Raw genomic sequence first — 14,251 nt, 5'->3', positions numbered from 1 at the left:
ACTCGGTATAGTCATCGAAGAATTAATTGTTGAGCGAGCAGTAAAAAATTTAAATGCTTGATGAAATAAATTCATATAAAAATAAATTTATTGGTGTAAAGATTTTATAAAATTTCTATTAAACTAAAATTGAATGCAATGGAATGTGCTGTCTTTGATACAAATTTACAAACGCCTCACCCTACAAACTTCCTGCCCAGCTACGCTAACTGATCATAATGAACAGCAACTGCTGTTGTCTAGCATTTTGGGCTATTTGGCTGTTACTTGTAGGTGGTAAAATTTACTTTCTTTGCTATCAGAAATAGACCATATGGTTGCTTTTAGCTAAGGGTTGCTAGACAGCGCCCCCTAGATGATTGAGCAGTCCCAAGACAATATCAAACTGCTAATAGTGCATTGAACTTTTATTTAGTTACTCAGATCATATGCTAAGTTATTAATCTTTATTTTTACTTTTTTCTGCTTGCAGGAGGATCCTATGATAGTCGACGAAGAAAACTAACGCTTTGTTTGTGGTAAATTGAATCGAGCCAAACATATGTGCGACTGCAGCGGCAGCTCCTACCCAAGTTTGATCCTTATGGCATATAGGGGTGGCTCTCTCTCTCCCTCTTAGCGTTGCCTTGCAAGCTGCAAGCTGGCAGCCTGGCCCAAGTACAGTCAAGTCAAGACCATATAGGGGTTGGGGCATTAAAAACGAACAACAGTTATTGCTGCTGTTGACATTGACTTAGCTGCATTCCAATGCAATTAGATGGCAAACTGCGACTTTTGTTGTCAATACTCAATAGGGGTTGGAATTTCAATTGAATTTTCGGTACTTTTGCATTTCCCAAATGCAGCGCAAAGTTATGTCAAAGCAGCTGACTTGAGTAAATGATTTTTATACAAAATACGCCCACTTTTGTATTTTGTACTTTGGCAACAAAAACTTTTCCCAAGCCAAAGTGGCTCTTATTGATTATTTCGAGTGCTTACGCATACATTTATTTCATTTCTGTTTTTTGTTCCATATGCAAACTGTATCTATAGCCAACGAATGTAAGTCAAATATGCTTATCAGCTAGCTATATAAGCTATCTCTGTTTATTGCTCACGCAATGAGCCCATATATATATCTATATATATAGAGATATAAGTGGTTGGGTGTGTAGACAAAGAAGCAGCACCAGCAGCTGCTGGCAGCGTTAGCAGCTCAAGTGGAGAAATTAGATAAAAACCTGTCGCAAAGGGTTGGCTTTAGCTGAATTAAAGCCACCCTCTCAGCCTCCCCATCTCAGCCTTAGCCTTAAGCAAAGGTCACTTGTGTAGCGCTGACAAACCCCCAAATAAAAAAAAGAAAACACAGCAGCAACCAATCAAGTGGCTACCCATACCTCAAAGCTTTTTGGCGCGCCACTTTTACTTTCCATTTAAACACCACCCCAACCACATCAGCCACCCCCCAACCTACCCAGCCGCTGCCTTCGTCGTCGTCGTCGCCCGCTTTACGCATTTTAATCTTTTACGCTTATACAGTAGAATTTCTCTCAATTTTTTAGCCAAAGTTTTGTGAATTTCATCTTGTTTATCCACAGAAAAAAAAAAAACTTTTGAGCGCAAGCAAGGATTATTCAAGACAACAAACCGAAAAATATAAAACAAAAATCTAAACGAATTAAAACAAAAATACCAAAAAACAAAAACGCAAGTTCTCGAACAAAAGCAGCCGAATTAAAAAAATACTTTTGCGAGAATTTTATATCAAAGCGTTAACGAAACGACAAGGAGCAACAACAACAACAACAACAACAACAACAAAGAAAAAAAACGTAAACCGACCAGCAAGAACGAAAAAATCAAAACAAAAATTTAAATAAAATTAAATGCAAAGGACATTCGCATGTGTGTGGTGGTGGAAAGAAAATTCAAAACAAAATTCACAATTAGAAAACGCAGAAAAAAACGTAGAAAACGTAGAAAACACAAAAATCAACAACTGCAACAAACTGTCAACAACAGCAGCAACAACAAGAACAACAACAACGAGCATAATTTTGAATTTGTAAACATTTCGACAAACAAGTTGAGCGAAACCAAAATTTCAACGTTTGGCGCAACTAAAGGAGCGAGAGCGACGAGAGTGAGAGTTAGAAGGTTTTGAAAGTGGACACACACACATCGATAGATAGAAATACACACACACACACGGACATACTTATAACTAAAGGATTGACACAAGATATATCTAAGCAAGAAGACTTGGATTTGATTATAACGCATAAGCTAGAAGCTAAAACTCTGAAGCTAAAGGGGGCGCTGGCAGGAGAACCAGAGCAGCGACAACAGTGAGAGACACTGAGAGAGACTAACCAATCGCAGTGAAGGCGAACTCAAGCAGGAGAAGTGTGTGGCCTGCATGTGTGTGTCTGACGTTGTGAGCAAAGCAACGAAAGTGCAAGAGAAGAGAAGTGACGCTGACGGCGACGTTAAGCGGCGGCAGCAACGTGGAGATAGCGAGCGCGACAGCGTTAACGGCAGAGAGACTGCGGGAGAGGCAGAGGCGAGCGCGCGCTGCTGCTGCTGTTTGGCATCATCTTATGATGTCATCAGAGGAGTACGACGCGAACTGTTTTGGTTTGTATAGCGATGAGAACGATGTGCTGCTAAAAGCAACAACAACAACAACAACAACAGCAATAGAGACAGACTCAGAGTCTAAGCTAGAGCAACCCCCAAAGCAAGCAACAACAACAACAACAGCAACTACTCAGCCGCTACAGACAAGCAACGGCTGCTCACCAACACAAGCAAACGGCAGCGACATCGCGGCGAATTGCGGCGAAAATATCAGCGAAGCGGAGAAAGCAGCGAACGAGTGCGACTCGGACTCGGACGACGTCGTTGTAATCGAAGGCAGCAGCAAGGCGACGACGCCGGCGAGCATTAGTCGCAGCCGCAGCCGAAGTCGAAGTCGCAGTCGTAGTCGCAGTAGACGGCGCAACGCTCACAAGCGGCAAATCAGTCAGTCAACGGCCGTCGGCAAGACAACAACGTGCGCGGCTAAAAAATTAACGTTGAGCCAACAACATCAACAGTCGTTAGCAGCAATAAAAGTTGCCAGCAACTCAAACACAAATACAAATACGAACTCAGTGAGAAATCGTCGCACGCGCACGCGATCCTTAAGCAAAGATACAACAAATAGCAACAACAACTGTGTTAATAATAGTGTTAATAATAAAAGCTGCAGCAACGGCGGCGCAACGGCAACCGCTGCCTTCATGAGTAGCGCTGCTGCGGCTGCTGCGGGTGCCGCTAGTAGTGCACTCTACAACACGAGCAACAACAACACAACAAATCTAACAAGTCCCACAACAGCAACAGCAACTGCAACGACAACAGCAACCGGAACAGCAGCAGCAGCAGCAACAGCAACTGCTTTGTCCGGCTCCAGTTCGCCGGGCTCTGTGTCATCCGCCTCATCGCTGCTCACCGCTGCCTTTGGCAATCTATTTGGCGGCTCTTCGGCAAAAATGTTGAACGAGCTGTTTGGGCGACAGATGAAGCAGGCGCAGGATGCCACCAGTGGCTTGCCACAAACTCTGGACAATGCCATGCTGGCTGCTGCAATGGAGACGGCCACAAGCGCTGAGCTGCTTAGTGCTGCCGGCCTGGTCAGCAGTCTGAACAGCAGCAAATTGCTCAACAACAACAATAACAACAACAACAACACAACGCCGCTTAGCAATGGCAACAACAATGCCAGCATATCGCCTGGGTCGGCGCATAGCTCCACACATTCCTCCAAGGGTCACAACAGTCGACGCGTGTCCAACTGCAGCGATCGCTCGCTGGACGCCAACAGCACAGCAGCAGCAACAGCAGCGCTGGCTGTGGATATTGCTGGTGGTTCGCCGCCCAGAGCAGCATCGGTGAGTTCGCTAAATGGTGGCGCCAATGAGCAGCTGCAGCATGACCTGGTAGCGCATCATATGCTACGCAATATACTGCAAGGCAAGAAGGAGCTAATGCAGCTGGATCAGGAGCTGCGCACAGTGATGCAGCAGCAGCAGCAACAGCAGCAGCAGCAAGGGAAGCAGCAGCAGGAGTTGCACTCCAAGCTGAACAACAACAATATTGTTGCTGCTACCAACAACAACAACAATAATAATGTAGCTGAAAGCATTAACTTGATTGAGGACTGTGACATGCCTGAAATTAAAATCAAAAGTGAGCCTGAGCTAACAGCAGCAGCAGCAGCAGCAACAACAGCAGCGCCGCATTCACCGCACGGCGGCAGCAGCCACAGTTTTAGCAGCAGCAACAGTCACAACAGCAGCAACAGCAGCAGCAGCAACAACAGCATTGCCAGCGATGGCAGCTGCAGACGCAAATCCTCCGATTCGCTTGATAGTGTGCGTGAGGAGCGTCGCTCACCAGCAGCCAACAGCGAGCAGCAGCAACAAGCGCTGGTTGCTGCCGAGCAGCTGCCGAACAAAAAGGAAGTCGTCGACGATATGCTGGACGATGTGGAGCTGCTGGGGCTGAGTCATGCGCGCAACTCTGACTTGGAATCGCTGGCATCGCCCAGTCACTCGGACATGTTGCTGCTGGACAACAGCAAGGACGAGGTGCTGGACAACGATGACATCATCGAAGACGATGATGACGATGATGATTGCATTGAGACCAAGCGTGAGTCCAGCGCCAGCAGTGGCAGCTTGAAGAAGCCGGGCATGGAGCTGAAGCGCGCGCGTGTGGAGCACATTGTGTCCAGCATGCGCTGCAGTCCCTCGGCCAGCTCGCAGGCTGGACAGCTGCAGGTGAATGGCTGCAAGAAGCGCAAGCTCTACCAGCCACAGCAGCACGCCATGGAGCGTTATGTGGCCGCCGCTGCGGGTCTAAACTTTGGGCTCAATTTGCAGAGCATGATGCTGGACCAGGAGGACAGCGAGTCCAATGAGCTGGAGTCGCCGCAGATACAGCAAAAGCGCGTGGAGAAAAATGCGCTTAAGTCGCAGCTGCGCTCAATGCAGGAGCAGCTGGCCGAGATGCAGCAGAAGTATGTGCAGCTTTGCACGCGCATGGAGCAGGAGTCGGAGTGCCAGGAGCTGGACAATGACAATGAGCAGGACATGGAAAGCGTCGAACAGAATGAGGATGAAGTTGAGCAGCCCGAACAGCAGCCCAACGATGACATTGAGCTGTCGCATTCGCCCACGCTAAGCGATCACACGCCTAAGGAGTCGGCGGAGCGCGCAGGATCAAGTTCGCCCACGCTTAAGCCGCCCAGCAGCAGCAGCAACAAGAGCAGCAGCGACACTGCAGCCACTACGCCCAACATGTTGACACAAATGATGAGCAAAATGATGTCGGGCAAGCTGCAGCAGCATAATCCGCTAGTGGCGCATCCTGGTTTACCGCAAGGATTTCCACCCCTGCTGCAGCACATGGGCGACATGTCGCATGCAGCAGCAATGTATCAGCAATTCTTCTTCGAGCAGGAAGCGCGTCTAGCTAAAGAAGCAGCCGAACAGCAGCAACAGCAGCAGCAGCAGCAACAGGCGCAACAGCAACAAGCAGCGCAGCAGCAGGAGCAACAGCGTCGCTTTGAGCAGGAGCAGGAGCAACAGCGACGCAAAGAGGAGCAACAACAGCAGCTGCAACGACAGCAGCAGCATCTGCAGCAGCTGCAACAGCAGCAGCAGCTAGAGCAACATGTTGCTGCTGCAGCAGCAGCACCACGCGTGCAACTGCATCCACCCGCCAGATTGCCCACACGCATGGGCGGCGCCGCTGCGCATAGCGCGCTCAAGTCCGAGCTCAGCGAGAAGTTCCAAATGCTGCGACAGCAAAACAACAACAACAGCAGCAGCAACAATGCAATGATGCGCATGTCCGGCACCGATCTGGAGGGACTAGCTGATGTGCTCAAGTCAGAGATCACCACATCGCTCTCAGCGCTGGTGGACACCATTGTCACCCGCTTTGTGCATCAGCGTCGTCTGTTTAGCAAGCAGGCGGATTCGGTTACAGCCGCTGCCGAGCAGCTCAACAAGGATCTGATGCTGGCCTCACAGATATTGGACCGCAAGTCGCCGCGCACCAAAGTCGTTGCCGATCGTGGACCTACCGAACGCCTGCAGAACGGACCAACGCCAGCAACACAATCAGGTAATCAATCCATACTACTAGCAAATAGTCAAAGCAGCAGCAATAGCAGCAGCAGCGCTGCACAGCAGCAACAACAGCAGCAGCAGCAGCAGCAGCAACAACAGCAGCAGCAGCAGCAGCCACAGCCTGTACAGCAGCAGCAACATCAACAGCAAGCCATGTCAATGGCTGCGCAGCAGCAGCAGCAGCAGCAACTGCCGCCCAATTGTCAGCAACTAATTGCTGCGCCACGTCTTAATGGCAACCAATTGTCGTTTGCTTCACCCGCGGCCGCTGCTGCCGCCGCCATGGGTCTGCAAATGCATCACGCTGCAGCCGCCGCTGCTATGCAGCAGCAGCAGCAACAAGCTAGCGAAGCAACTGTTGCTGCTGGCAGCAATGCAGGCAGCAATGCCGGCCCAGCGAGCAGCACTAACAATAGTCTAAGTTCACTTAATATACCACCACCTCACATACGTCCCTCGCCCACAGCAGGCGCAATGTTTCAGGCGCCCAAAACGCCGCAGGGCATGAATCCAGTGGCAGCAGCAGCGCTTTACAATTCGATGACGGGTCCATTCTGTTTGCCCAGCGAGCAACAGCAGCAGCAACAACAGCAGCAACAGCAACAACAGCAAGCAGCAGCAGCAGCAGCTCAACAGCAACAGCAAAGCGCAGCACAAACTCAACAGCAACTGGAGCAGAATGAAGCTCTCAGTTTGGTTGTTACGCCCAAGAAGAAACGTCATAAGGTCACCGATACGCGCATTACCCCACGCACTGTTAGTCGCATCTTGGCTCAGGATGGCGTTGTGCCGCCTAGTGGACAGGCAGCTGCCGCCGCCGCTGCACAGCAGCAACAACAGCAGCAGCAGCAGCAACAACAACAGCAGCAACAACAGCAGCAGCAATCAAACAACAATGCAACGCCCGCTCAGAGCCCAACGGGTCGCGGCCAAGCCGCTGGCACTTATCATCCGCCGCCACCACCACCACCACCCATGATGCCGGTGTCCTTGCCCACCTCGGTGGCCATACCAAATCCATCGTTGCACGAGTCCAAGGTCTTTTCACCCTACAGTCCGTTCTTCAATCCGCATGCGGCGCCGGGTCCACACGGTCCGCCACATGGCGGTCAACCCACCGCTGCCCAGCTGCATCATCATCATCAGCATCACGCCATGCAGCTGTCCTCGAGTCCGCCCGGCAGCCTCGGGGCGCTGATGGACTCACGCGACTCACCGCCGCTGCCACATCCGCCAACGATGCTGCACCCAGCGCTACTGGCCGCCGCCCATCACAGCGGCTCGCCCGACTACAAGAGCTGCCTGCGCGCCGTCATGGACGCCCAGGATCGACAGTCCGAGTGCAACTCAGCCGACATGCAATTCGATGGCATGCAACCTACTATATCCTTTTTAAAACAACAACTGCAACAGCATGAAGAGCAAGAGCTAATGGCCAAGTAAGTTCCAGGCCCAAAGAGCGAGCGAGCGAGCGAGCGGAGCGAAGCACAACAAAGCAGCGCAAAATGCACTTAAGTAGCTTTAACGATTGAATGCCACCCCCCACCCCACCCCACCCCACCCAGTGGGGGGTGGGAAGCCAATCAAGTGTCTTCTTCACCAGCCATTTCAACTAAATTCTTTTATAAAATGTAATCAAAACCTGATTTATTGCCAGCAGCACCCAAGCACTCAAGTCGTCTCGGACTCGAAGCTTGAGTTTGAGTTTGAGTTGCAGCCAAAGGCAAAAAATCAATGGCGCAACTTGCAGCGCATTTGCTGTGCGGCTTGAGCTGCAGCTTTTGATTTTCAATCAGCCAAGTTGCCAAGTTGCCAACTTGCCAAGTGGCGCCCCCTAGACATTCATTATTGGCATTTATTGCTGCCTTTGCAACACTCGAAAGTGCAACAGCAACTCGCCTGAGTAACATTTTGTGCTGCTCGCAACGCTTCGCTTCGCCTCGTCGCGCCTCGCCTCTCCGACTATATCTAGCATTAGCTCTTGTTCTACATCAACATATTAATTTTGTTATTCTGGTATAGCAAACATTGTATATCCTTAACTCCTGTGCACTCTTCAACATTGACGCCCATGCATTTGCGCAAGGCCAAGCTGATGTTCTTCTGGGTGCGCTACCCCAGCTCGGCGGTGCTCAAGATGTACTTCCCCGACATCAAGTTCAACAAGAATAATACAGCACAATTGGTGAAATGGTTCTCAAACTTTCGGTAAGTGCCACACACACACACAATCGACACACAAACAGACAAAACTACAATTTATACAATAATAATAATAACTTTTATATAGCCAAAGCAGCATTCATTTTTATGTTATAATTTTTTGTATATAACAAACTGTCGAACAAACTTGACTTGACTCGACTTGCCTCAAGTGCATGCAAGCCCAACCAATTTTATTTAAATGCAACTGTCTATCAAGCGTTTCTTCTAAACTCGACAGCAGCTGCCGCTAGTTCGTGCATTTCGCGCCAAACTGCTGCAGATGGCAACTGCAAAACTGTCCACGCGACAGTGCCAAACAATAGTTCAGGATTTGCAGCCCCTAGCACAACAACAATCAGTGTCGAGCGACACGGACTTAGCAGCAGCTGTTGGCTGCTACCCTTAACGAATTTGATGTCTTAAGACATGCGCAACGTCTTGGCAAACAATTGGTACGCGCGCTTACCTGTAGTTTTGGGTATACCCACCCCTTTCTATTGTTGCTGCTTAGGGGTTGACGCGTCTTAACGCTGCGCATGGGAATTTCTTAACTTTTGCTGCGCTGAGGTTAAAATGGGTGGGAATATTTTTTGTTTTGCGTTTGATTGCAGCGCCTCAAATGCTTTGCTACCCCTTGTAGTAGCTGTAACGGCATTTTTAATTTGAGGCAAACAGCAGTTTGCATTTTATGAGTTGCAAACACTAAATGAGCGAGTTACATGCTGCACTTAAGATATATATTAAGTTGTTAAGTGCGCTATGAAAGAAAGTTGCATGTGGCAAGTGGCTGCCACATAATATAGCTCAAGCGCCATTTCTTGCCACTTTTGCTTGCCACTCGTTGTCTAATTAGCAAAGAGTGCTGCAGTCGTCAGTCTTTTGTCTATGTCTATGGCACTTGTATAATTGCATTAGCCTGCCTCAACTCAAATGCATATAATGAAAAGAAAGCACACACACACACGCACACACTTGCATGTATGTATGCGTGTGTGTGTTGTTAATTAGTTTGTTTTGGTTAGCAGCTTTTCTTTGGCTTGTGTGGCGCGCACACTTGAGCGACTCGCGCCTGGCAGCGCAGCAAAAGGCGCTCAAGAATATGCAAGGACACACACACGCACACACACACGCACACACATGTATACACACTTATAGCCTTTTTATTTTTGCATTTATTTTGCGTTGCGTTTTGTTTACTCTTTTTTATCATCAAGCATTTTTGAGGTTAAGTGTACTTTTGGCGCTTAGCGCTGCCACGCCCCGCGTGCCTAACCCTTAGGCAGCGTCAAAAGATCTTTACTATATATATATCAAAAAATATAAACAACAGCACATACACCTATACACACACACACACACACACACACACACACACACGTATACGTATCTATTATATATATAAAGTTGCTTAACATATATATAGAATAAAGTGTTGCCTAATTACTTCATTAATGTATGAGGTAGAGATGTCTGCATATGTGTGGGTGAGTATGTGTGAGCTTATTAAATGTACTTGTATTCTCTATACAACAACAACACACACACACACACAAATACACACAAGAAAAGGCAGCTAAAAGACTTGACGCACACACACACACACAAATGAACACACACACATTTGTCTGCTTAGCCAAATTGCGTGTTATATAATTTACTTTTTTTTAATAAACTAATTAGTTATAGCAGCAGCTGCAGTTCCGTTTGGCAGCCAATTTCAAAAGCGTCGCTAAGTGTCAGTGTGTGTGTGTGTGTTAGCATTATCTAAATTAAGTGGCGCATGCACTTAGCTCTGGCAGTTAGCTAAACTTCCTTTTCCTGCACACACACACACATTTGTTGTGGCTTGCCTTCAAGCTATAAACAACACAAAAATATTGCAGCCAAAGCTAATTGCATCACACACAGCCATACACATTCAAGCTTTTCACACGCGCCTACAAGTAGGCAATGCATTTGTTGTCAAACGCCTAATAACTAAAGCTACAAAGGCGCAGCACCAAAAGCCACACAGTTAGCTCAAACAATAGCACACACACATACGTACACACACACACATGCATAAAACTGTCATAAATTGTATGTTGGGCGCTTTTCTTGTAACTCAGCTCATTATGGCCTCGCATATTGGTCCATTGTAGGCGCGCAGAGCTCAGAAATTTACTGTTTAAGTGCGCGTGGCAGTTGCCTACGGGGAGCAAAAGATTTAGCTGTGTGTGTGGCTGTGTGAGCTGTGGCTGTGCTGTGTGCTATTTGCGCAATTCGCGCTTATTGTTTGGAAAAATCAACATAGCAAACTGTAGAGAGAGCAAAGAATTGCAGTTGCTACTGCTGGGAAATCTTGAAATTAGCACGTTTATCGAAGCGTTGTCAAGTGCGCGCCGCTTGCAACAATTGCATACACATTGGGAGTGAGATATTCATTAGAAAAAGACAAGCAATCACTTATACACACACACACACACATACAAAGCCAGAACTCCCAGACACACAAATCACTTGACTAAACAAGGCGGCGACAGCAGCAGCAGCAGCAAACAGCGAAGCAACGCTGCACTTGCTAATTAAGTCCCCAACCAGGGCGTGCAAGCAGCCGCAGGGATAGACAGCTAGGCAGGCAGGCAGGATGTGGCTGCAAGAGCAAGACGCTGTCCGTTGACTTGCAATTGTTATTAGCCATATTAACCCTTAGGCGCTGCCGTTGCACATTTGAGATTTATTAAAAATGCACACACACACACACACAAACAAACACACAAAGATTTACAGGCAGAGCGAACAAAGGCGCGCCTAAGTATGCAGCAGAAAATTTATCAATCATGTCAGTTCGCAAGTCGATGCTCAAATCTTAAATGCATATAGTATAAGCTTAGCTTAGCGTCAGTGTGTGTGTCCAAGTGTGCAAAAGAGACAACTCCTGTGTGAATGAGATAGCAACAGTGTAATTTTGTATGCATGTGCCAGTCTTTTCATTTGATCTAGTCAATTTATTTCCGTTTTGCTTTTTCATTTATTTTAATTATTATTATTTCGTAAATTTGAATGCTGTTTTATAAAAAAAACCAAAAAAAAATCAAGCTACTGTTATGTATCTCGAGTATACTGACCAATACCAAACCATATTCCCTCATCTACGCATCTGCAGAGAATTCTACTACATACAAATGGAGAAATATGCACGACAAGCTGTCACTGAAGGCATCAAGACACCCGATGATCTGTTGATTGCTGGAGATAGTGAATTATACCGCGTGCTCAATTTGCACTACAATCGCAATAATCACATTGAGGTATGCAACAACTAAACAACAATCAAACAACAATCAAACAAATGGCTTAAGCTTAAACTTGAGCAAGTTGCGCGCAATTTTAAATTGCACGCTGCTTTTTAAAGTTTATGCTCTAGCTTTAGTTAGCGCTACACACATATAAAAAAAAAAAACACAAACACAACACACTGCGAGACAATTCTTTGCTAATTTCTATATTTTGTTTTTTTTTTGCTGTTCAATTTTTTTATGGTGCTTGCCCCCAAAACTCAAAACACACAACACACAAACGACAACAACAACAACAACAGGTGCCCCAGAATTTTCGCTTTGTCGTCGAACAGACACTGCGTGAGTTTTTCCGTGCAATACAGGGTGGCAAAGATACGGAGCAATCGTGGAAAAAGTCCATTTATAAGATCATTTCACGCATGGACGATCCCGTGCCCGAATACTTCAAGTCGCCAAATTTTTTAGAGCAGCTGGAATAAGTGGAGGAGTTGGCTTTGCCAACGATGCCGCCGCCTATGAAGCAACAACTAATTACGAACCCTGCTATGACTACAATACCAACTGCAACAACAACAACAACCGGAACAGCAGCAGCAGCAACAGCAGCAGCAGCAACAACAACAACAATGCCGAAAGCGAAGCGAAAACAAAAGTTAAAAAGTTAAATCTACGTAAGAAATATCATTGGTTATAATGCGCTAAACGCATTAAGTTGAGGCACAAAAAACAAACAAAAAACAATTCTTAAAGTTAAAAAAACGCACTTTTAGTAACAAACAACAAAAAGCCGTAAAATATTTTTTCAAAAATTTCGTAAATGCCGCCACAAATACTGAAACATAACTCTATACATACGCTATATATAAAGAGCGCATTAGACAACAACAATAACAACAACAACAACAACACACAACAATACACAACAAACAATAAGCGCTAAGGGTTTTAAGCAACAACAACAAATAGTTCAAATTAATATGCAAAAGCAAATTGTATAACTTTTACCGTTGTGTAAACTGTACAACTGACCGTTGGTTTGCTAGTTGAAATTTTTTTAAAAATATTTTTTAACAATTTACATACATATATATACAAATCTAGTTGAACCTTACTAAAAGAAATCTAAAGCAAGTTGACACACCTACACATACAAACAAACAAACACAGACACGCATATAACACACACATAACGGTACAGTTATTCTTATAGATTCAGCTGCTTGAAAAGCGCTTTACAGCTGCAAGCCACGCCCCCTCCAATTGGTTGGGCGCCAGCTGCAATTGTAGACTCGCTTTTGGCAGCAAACCGCATTTCGTGGCAGCTTTTTAAAAAAGCTGCCCCCAACTTTAGAAAAAAAAAAACAAAAAAAACATTCCTTTTAAACTTAAGCATATATTCGATGTCTATACAAAAGAAAAAACGTAAAAAAAAATTACTAAGCTAAAAAAAATTTGAAAAAAAAATATTAAAAAAAATAATTTTATATTAGCAGCGGGCGTTAGGTTAGCATACAAATTTATTTAAAGTTATAGCAAAGAAGAGCAACCAAAGTTTAATTGTTAATTTTTAAGCATATTTTTTGCACATATTATTTTATATTTTTGCATACACACACACACACACACACACACGCACTAGTCTGTTATTTATGTACATATTTATACGTTTAGTCTAAAGTTTAAGTTGATGTTTAGTTTAATTCTACTTGGCCTTAAGTTGCAACTATAAACAAAAGAATATTTTATAAAATATATACACCACAAAGAAACACTGTCAAACAAGTTTTATAATTTTATATATTAATTTTTTAAAGCCCAACTATTTATTTGTTGCGTGTGCTACTCCAAGTGCATCATCATATCATAACAATCGTGGATAAAAGGGTGGGTCAGAGGGATACGTTTGCTTGGACTCTGCTGTTCGAGCAAACTGTGCTGCTGCCGTTAGCAACTTCAAGTGCAGCAGCACAAAATAACAATCAATACATCAATCATTAATAATTATCAATCATCAACAACGCATGCATACAAACAAACAAATGCTATTCGGCAATGCAAAAAACAAACAAATATTCCTCATACAACGTCTCTAAACAAACAATTATGGCAAACACTTAAAATATCATTGACAATTTTAGGCCCATCATGTGCATTAAGAGTAGCACGCCCACAAAAGTCTAACATACCACCCCTTTCCGCCCCTTGCTGTGCTCCTAACGCCCCAAAAAATTTATTTTATTTGGCAAATTGGAAGTACACCGCTTTATAATGAAAAACATATATACAACAAATCTTTTGGCAATGAAAAAACTTAACAAAATTTTAACAATAGTCGAATTTTAGCTAAAACCAAATTGAAAAACTTTTAGGCCTAAGCATACGAAATTTTAATTGCAATTTGGCGTTACTATGACAAAATTAAGCAAAACGTATAAACGGTGAGTTTCCTAAACTAAAAGCCAACAAACAAAATTGAATACACTTTGGATATTGTATTATAATTTTTGCACAGCTTATGCAAAAATTAGCTTAACGTGTCGTACAAAATATAAAATTACTTACTTATATAATTTGATTTTTATTTCTTTTGTTGTTATATAT

At 45.0% G+C, this 14,251-nt stretch overlaps 1 protein-coding gene across 3 annotated transcripts; it reads left to right on the top strand.

Moving 5' to 3' along the window:
* Positions 1 to 1,974: 1,974 nt before the first annotated feature.
* On the top strand, positions 1,975 to 13,012 carry LOC108603121 (homeobox protein prospero). 3 transcript variants are annotated; one of them, XM_033294078.1, is made up of 5 exons: positions 1,975 to 6,159; positions 6,631 to 7,547; positions 8,218 to 8,372; positions 11,515 to 11,659; positions 11,950 to 13,012. In XM_033294078.1, the coding sequence occupies exons 1-5, from the start codon at positions 2,583 to 2,585 to the stop codon at positions 12,127 to 12,129; spliced, it is 4,974 nt and encodes a 1,657-aa protein (XP_033149969.1). In that variant the 5' UTR covers positions 1,975 to 2,582; the 3' UTR covers positions 12,130 to 13,012. The 3 variants fall into 3 exon arrangements, with proteins under 3 accessions (XP_033149969.1, XP_033149968.1, XP_033149967.1); XM_033294077.1 differs by having other exon boundaries at positions 6,631 to 7,603; positions 8,187 to 8,372; positions 11,950 to 12,129; XM_033294076.1 differs by having other exon boundaries at positions 1,975 to 7,547.
* Positions 13,013 to 14,251: the final 1,239 nt, after the last annotated feature.

This window comes from Drosophila busckii, chromosome 3R (genome assembly GCF_011750605.1).
Source record: "Drosophila busckii strain San Diego stock center, stock number 13000-0081.31 chromosome 3R, ASM1175060v1, whole genome shotgun sequence".
NCBI classification, from domain to species: domain Eukaryota; kingdom Metazoa; phylum Arthropoda; class Insecta; order Diptera; family Drosophilidae; genus Drosophila; species Drosophila busckii.
The sequence above is the reverse complement of the archived record's forward strand: the minus strand, read 5'-3'. Positions and strand labels throughout refer to the sequence as shown.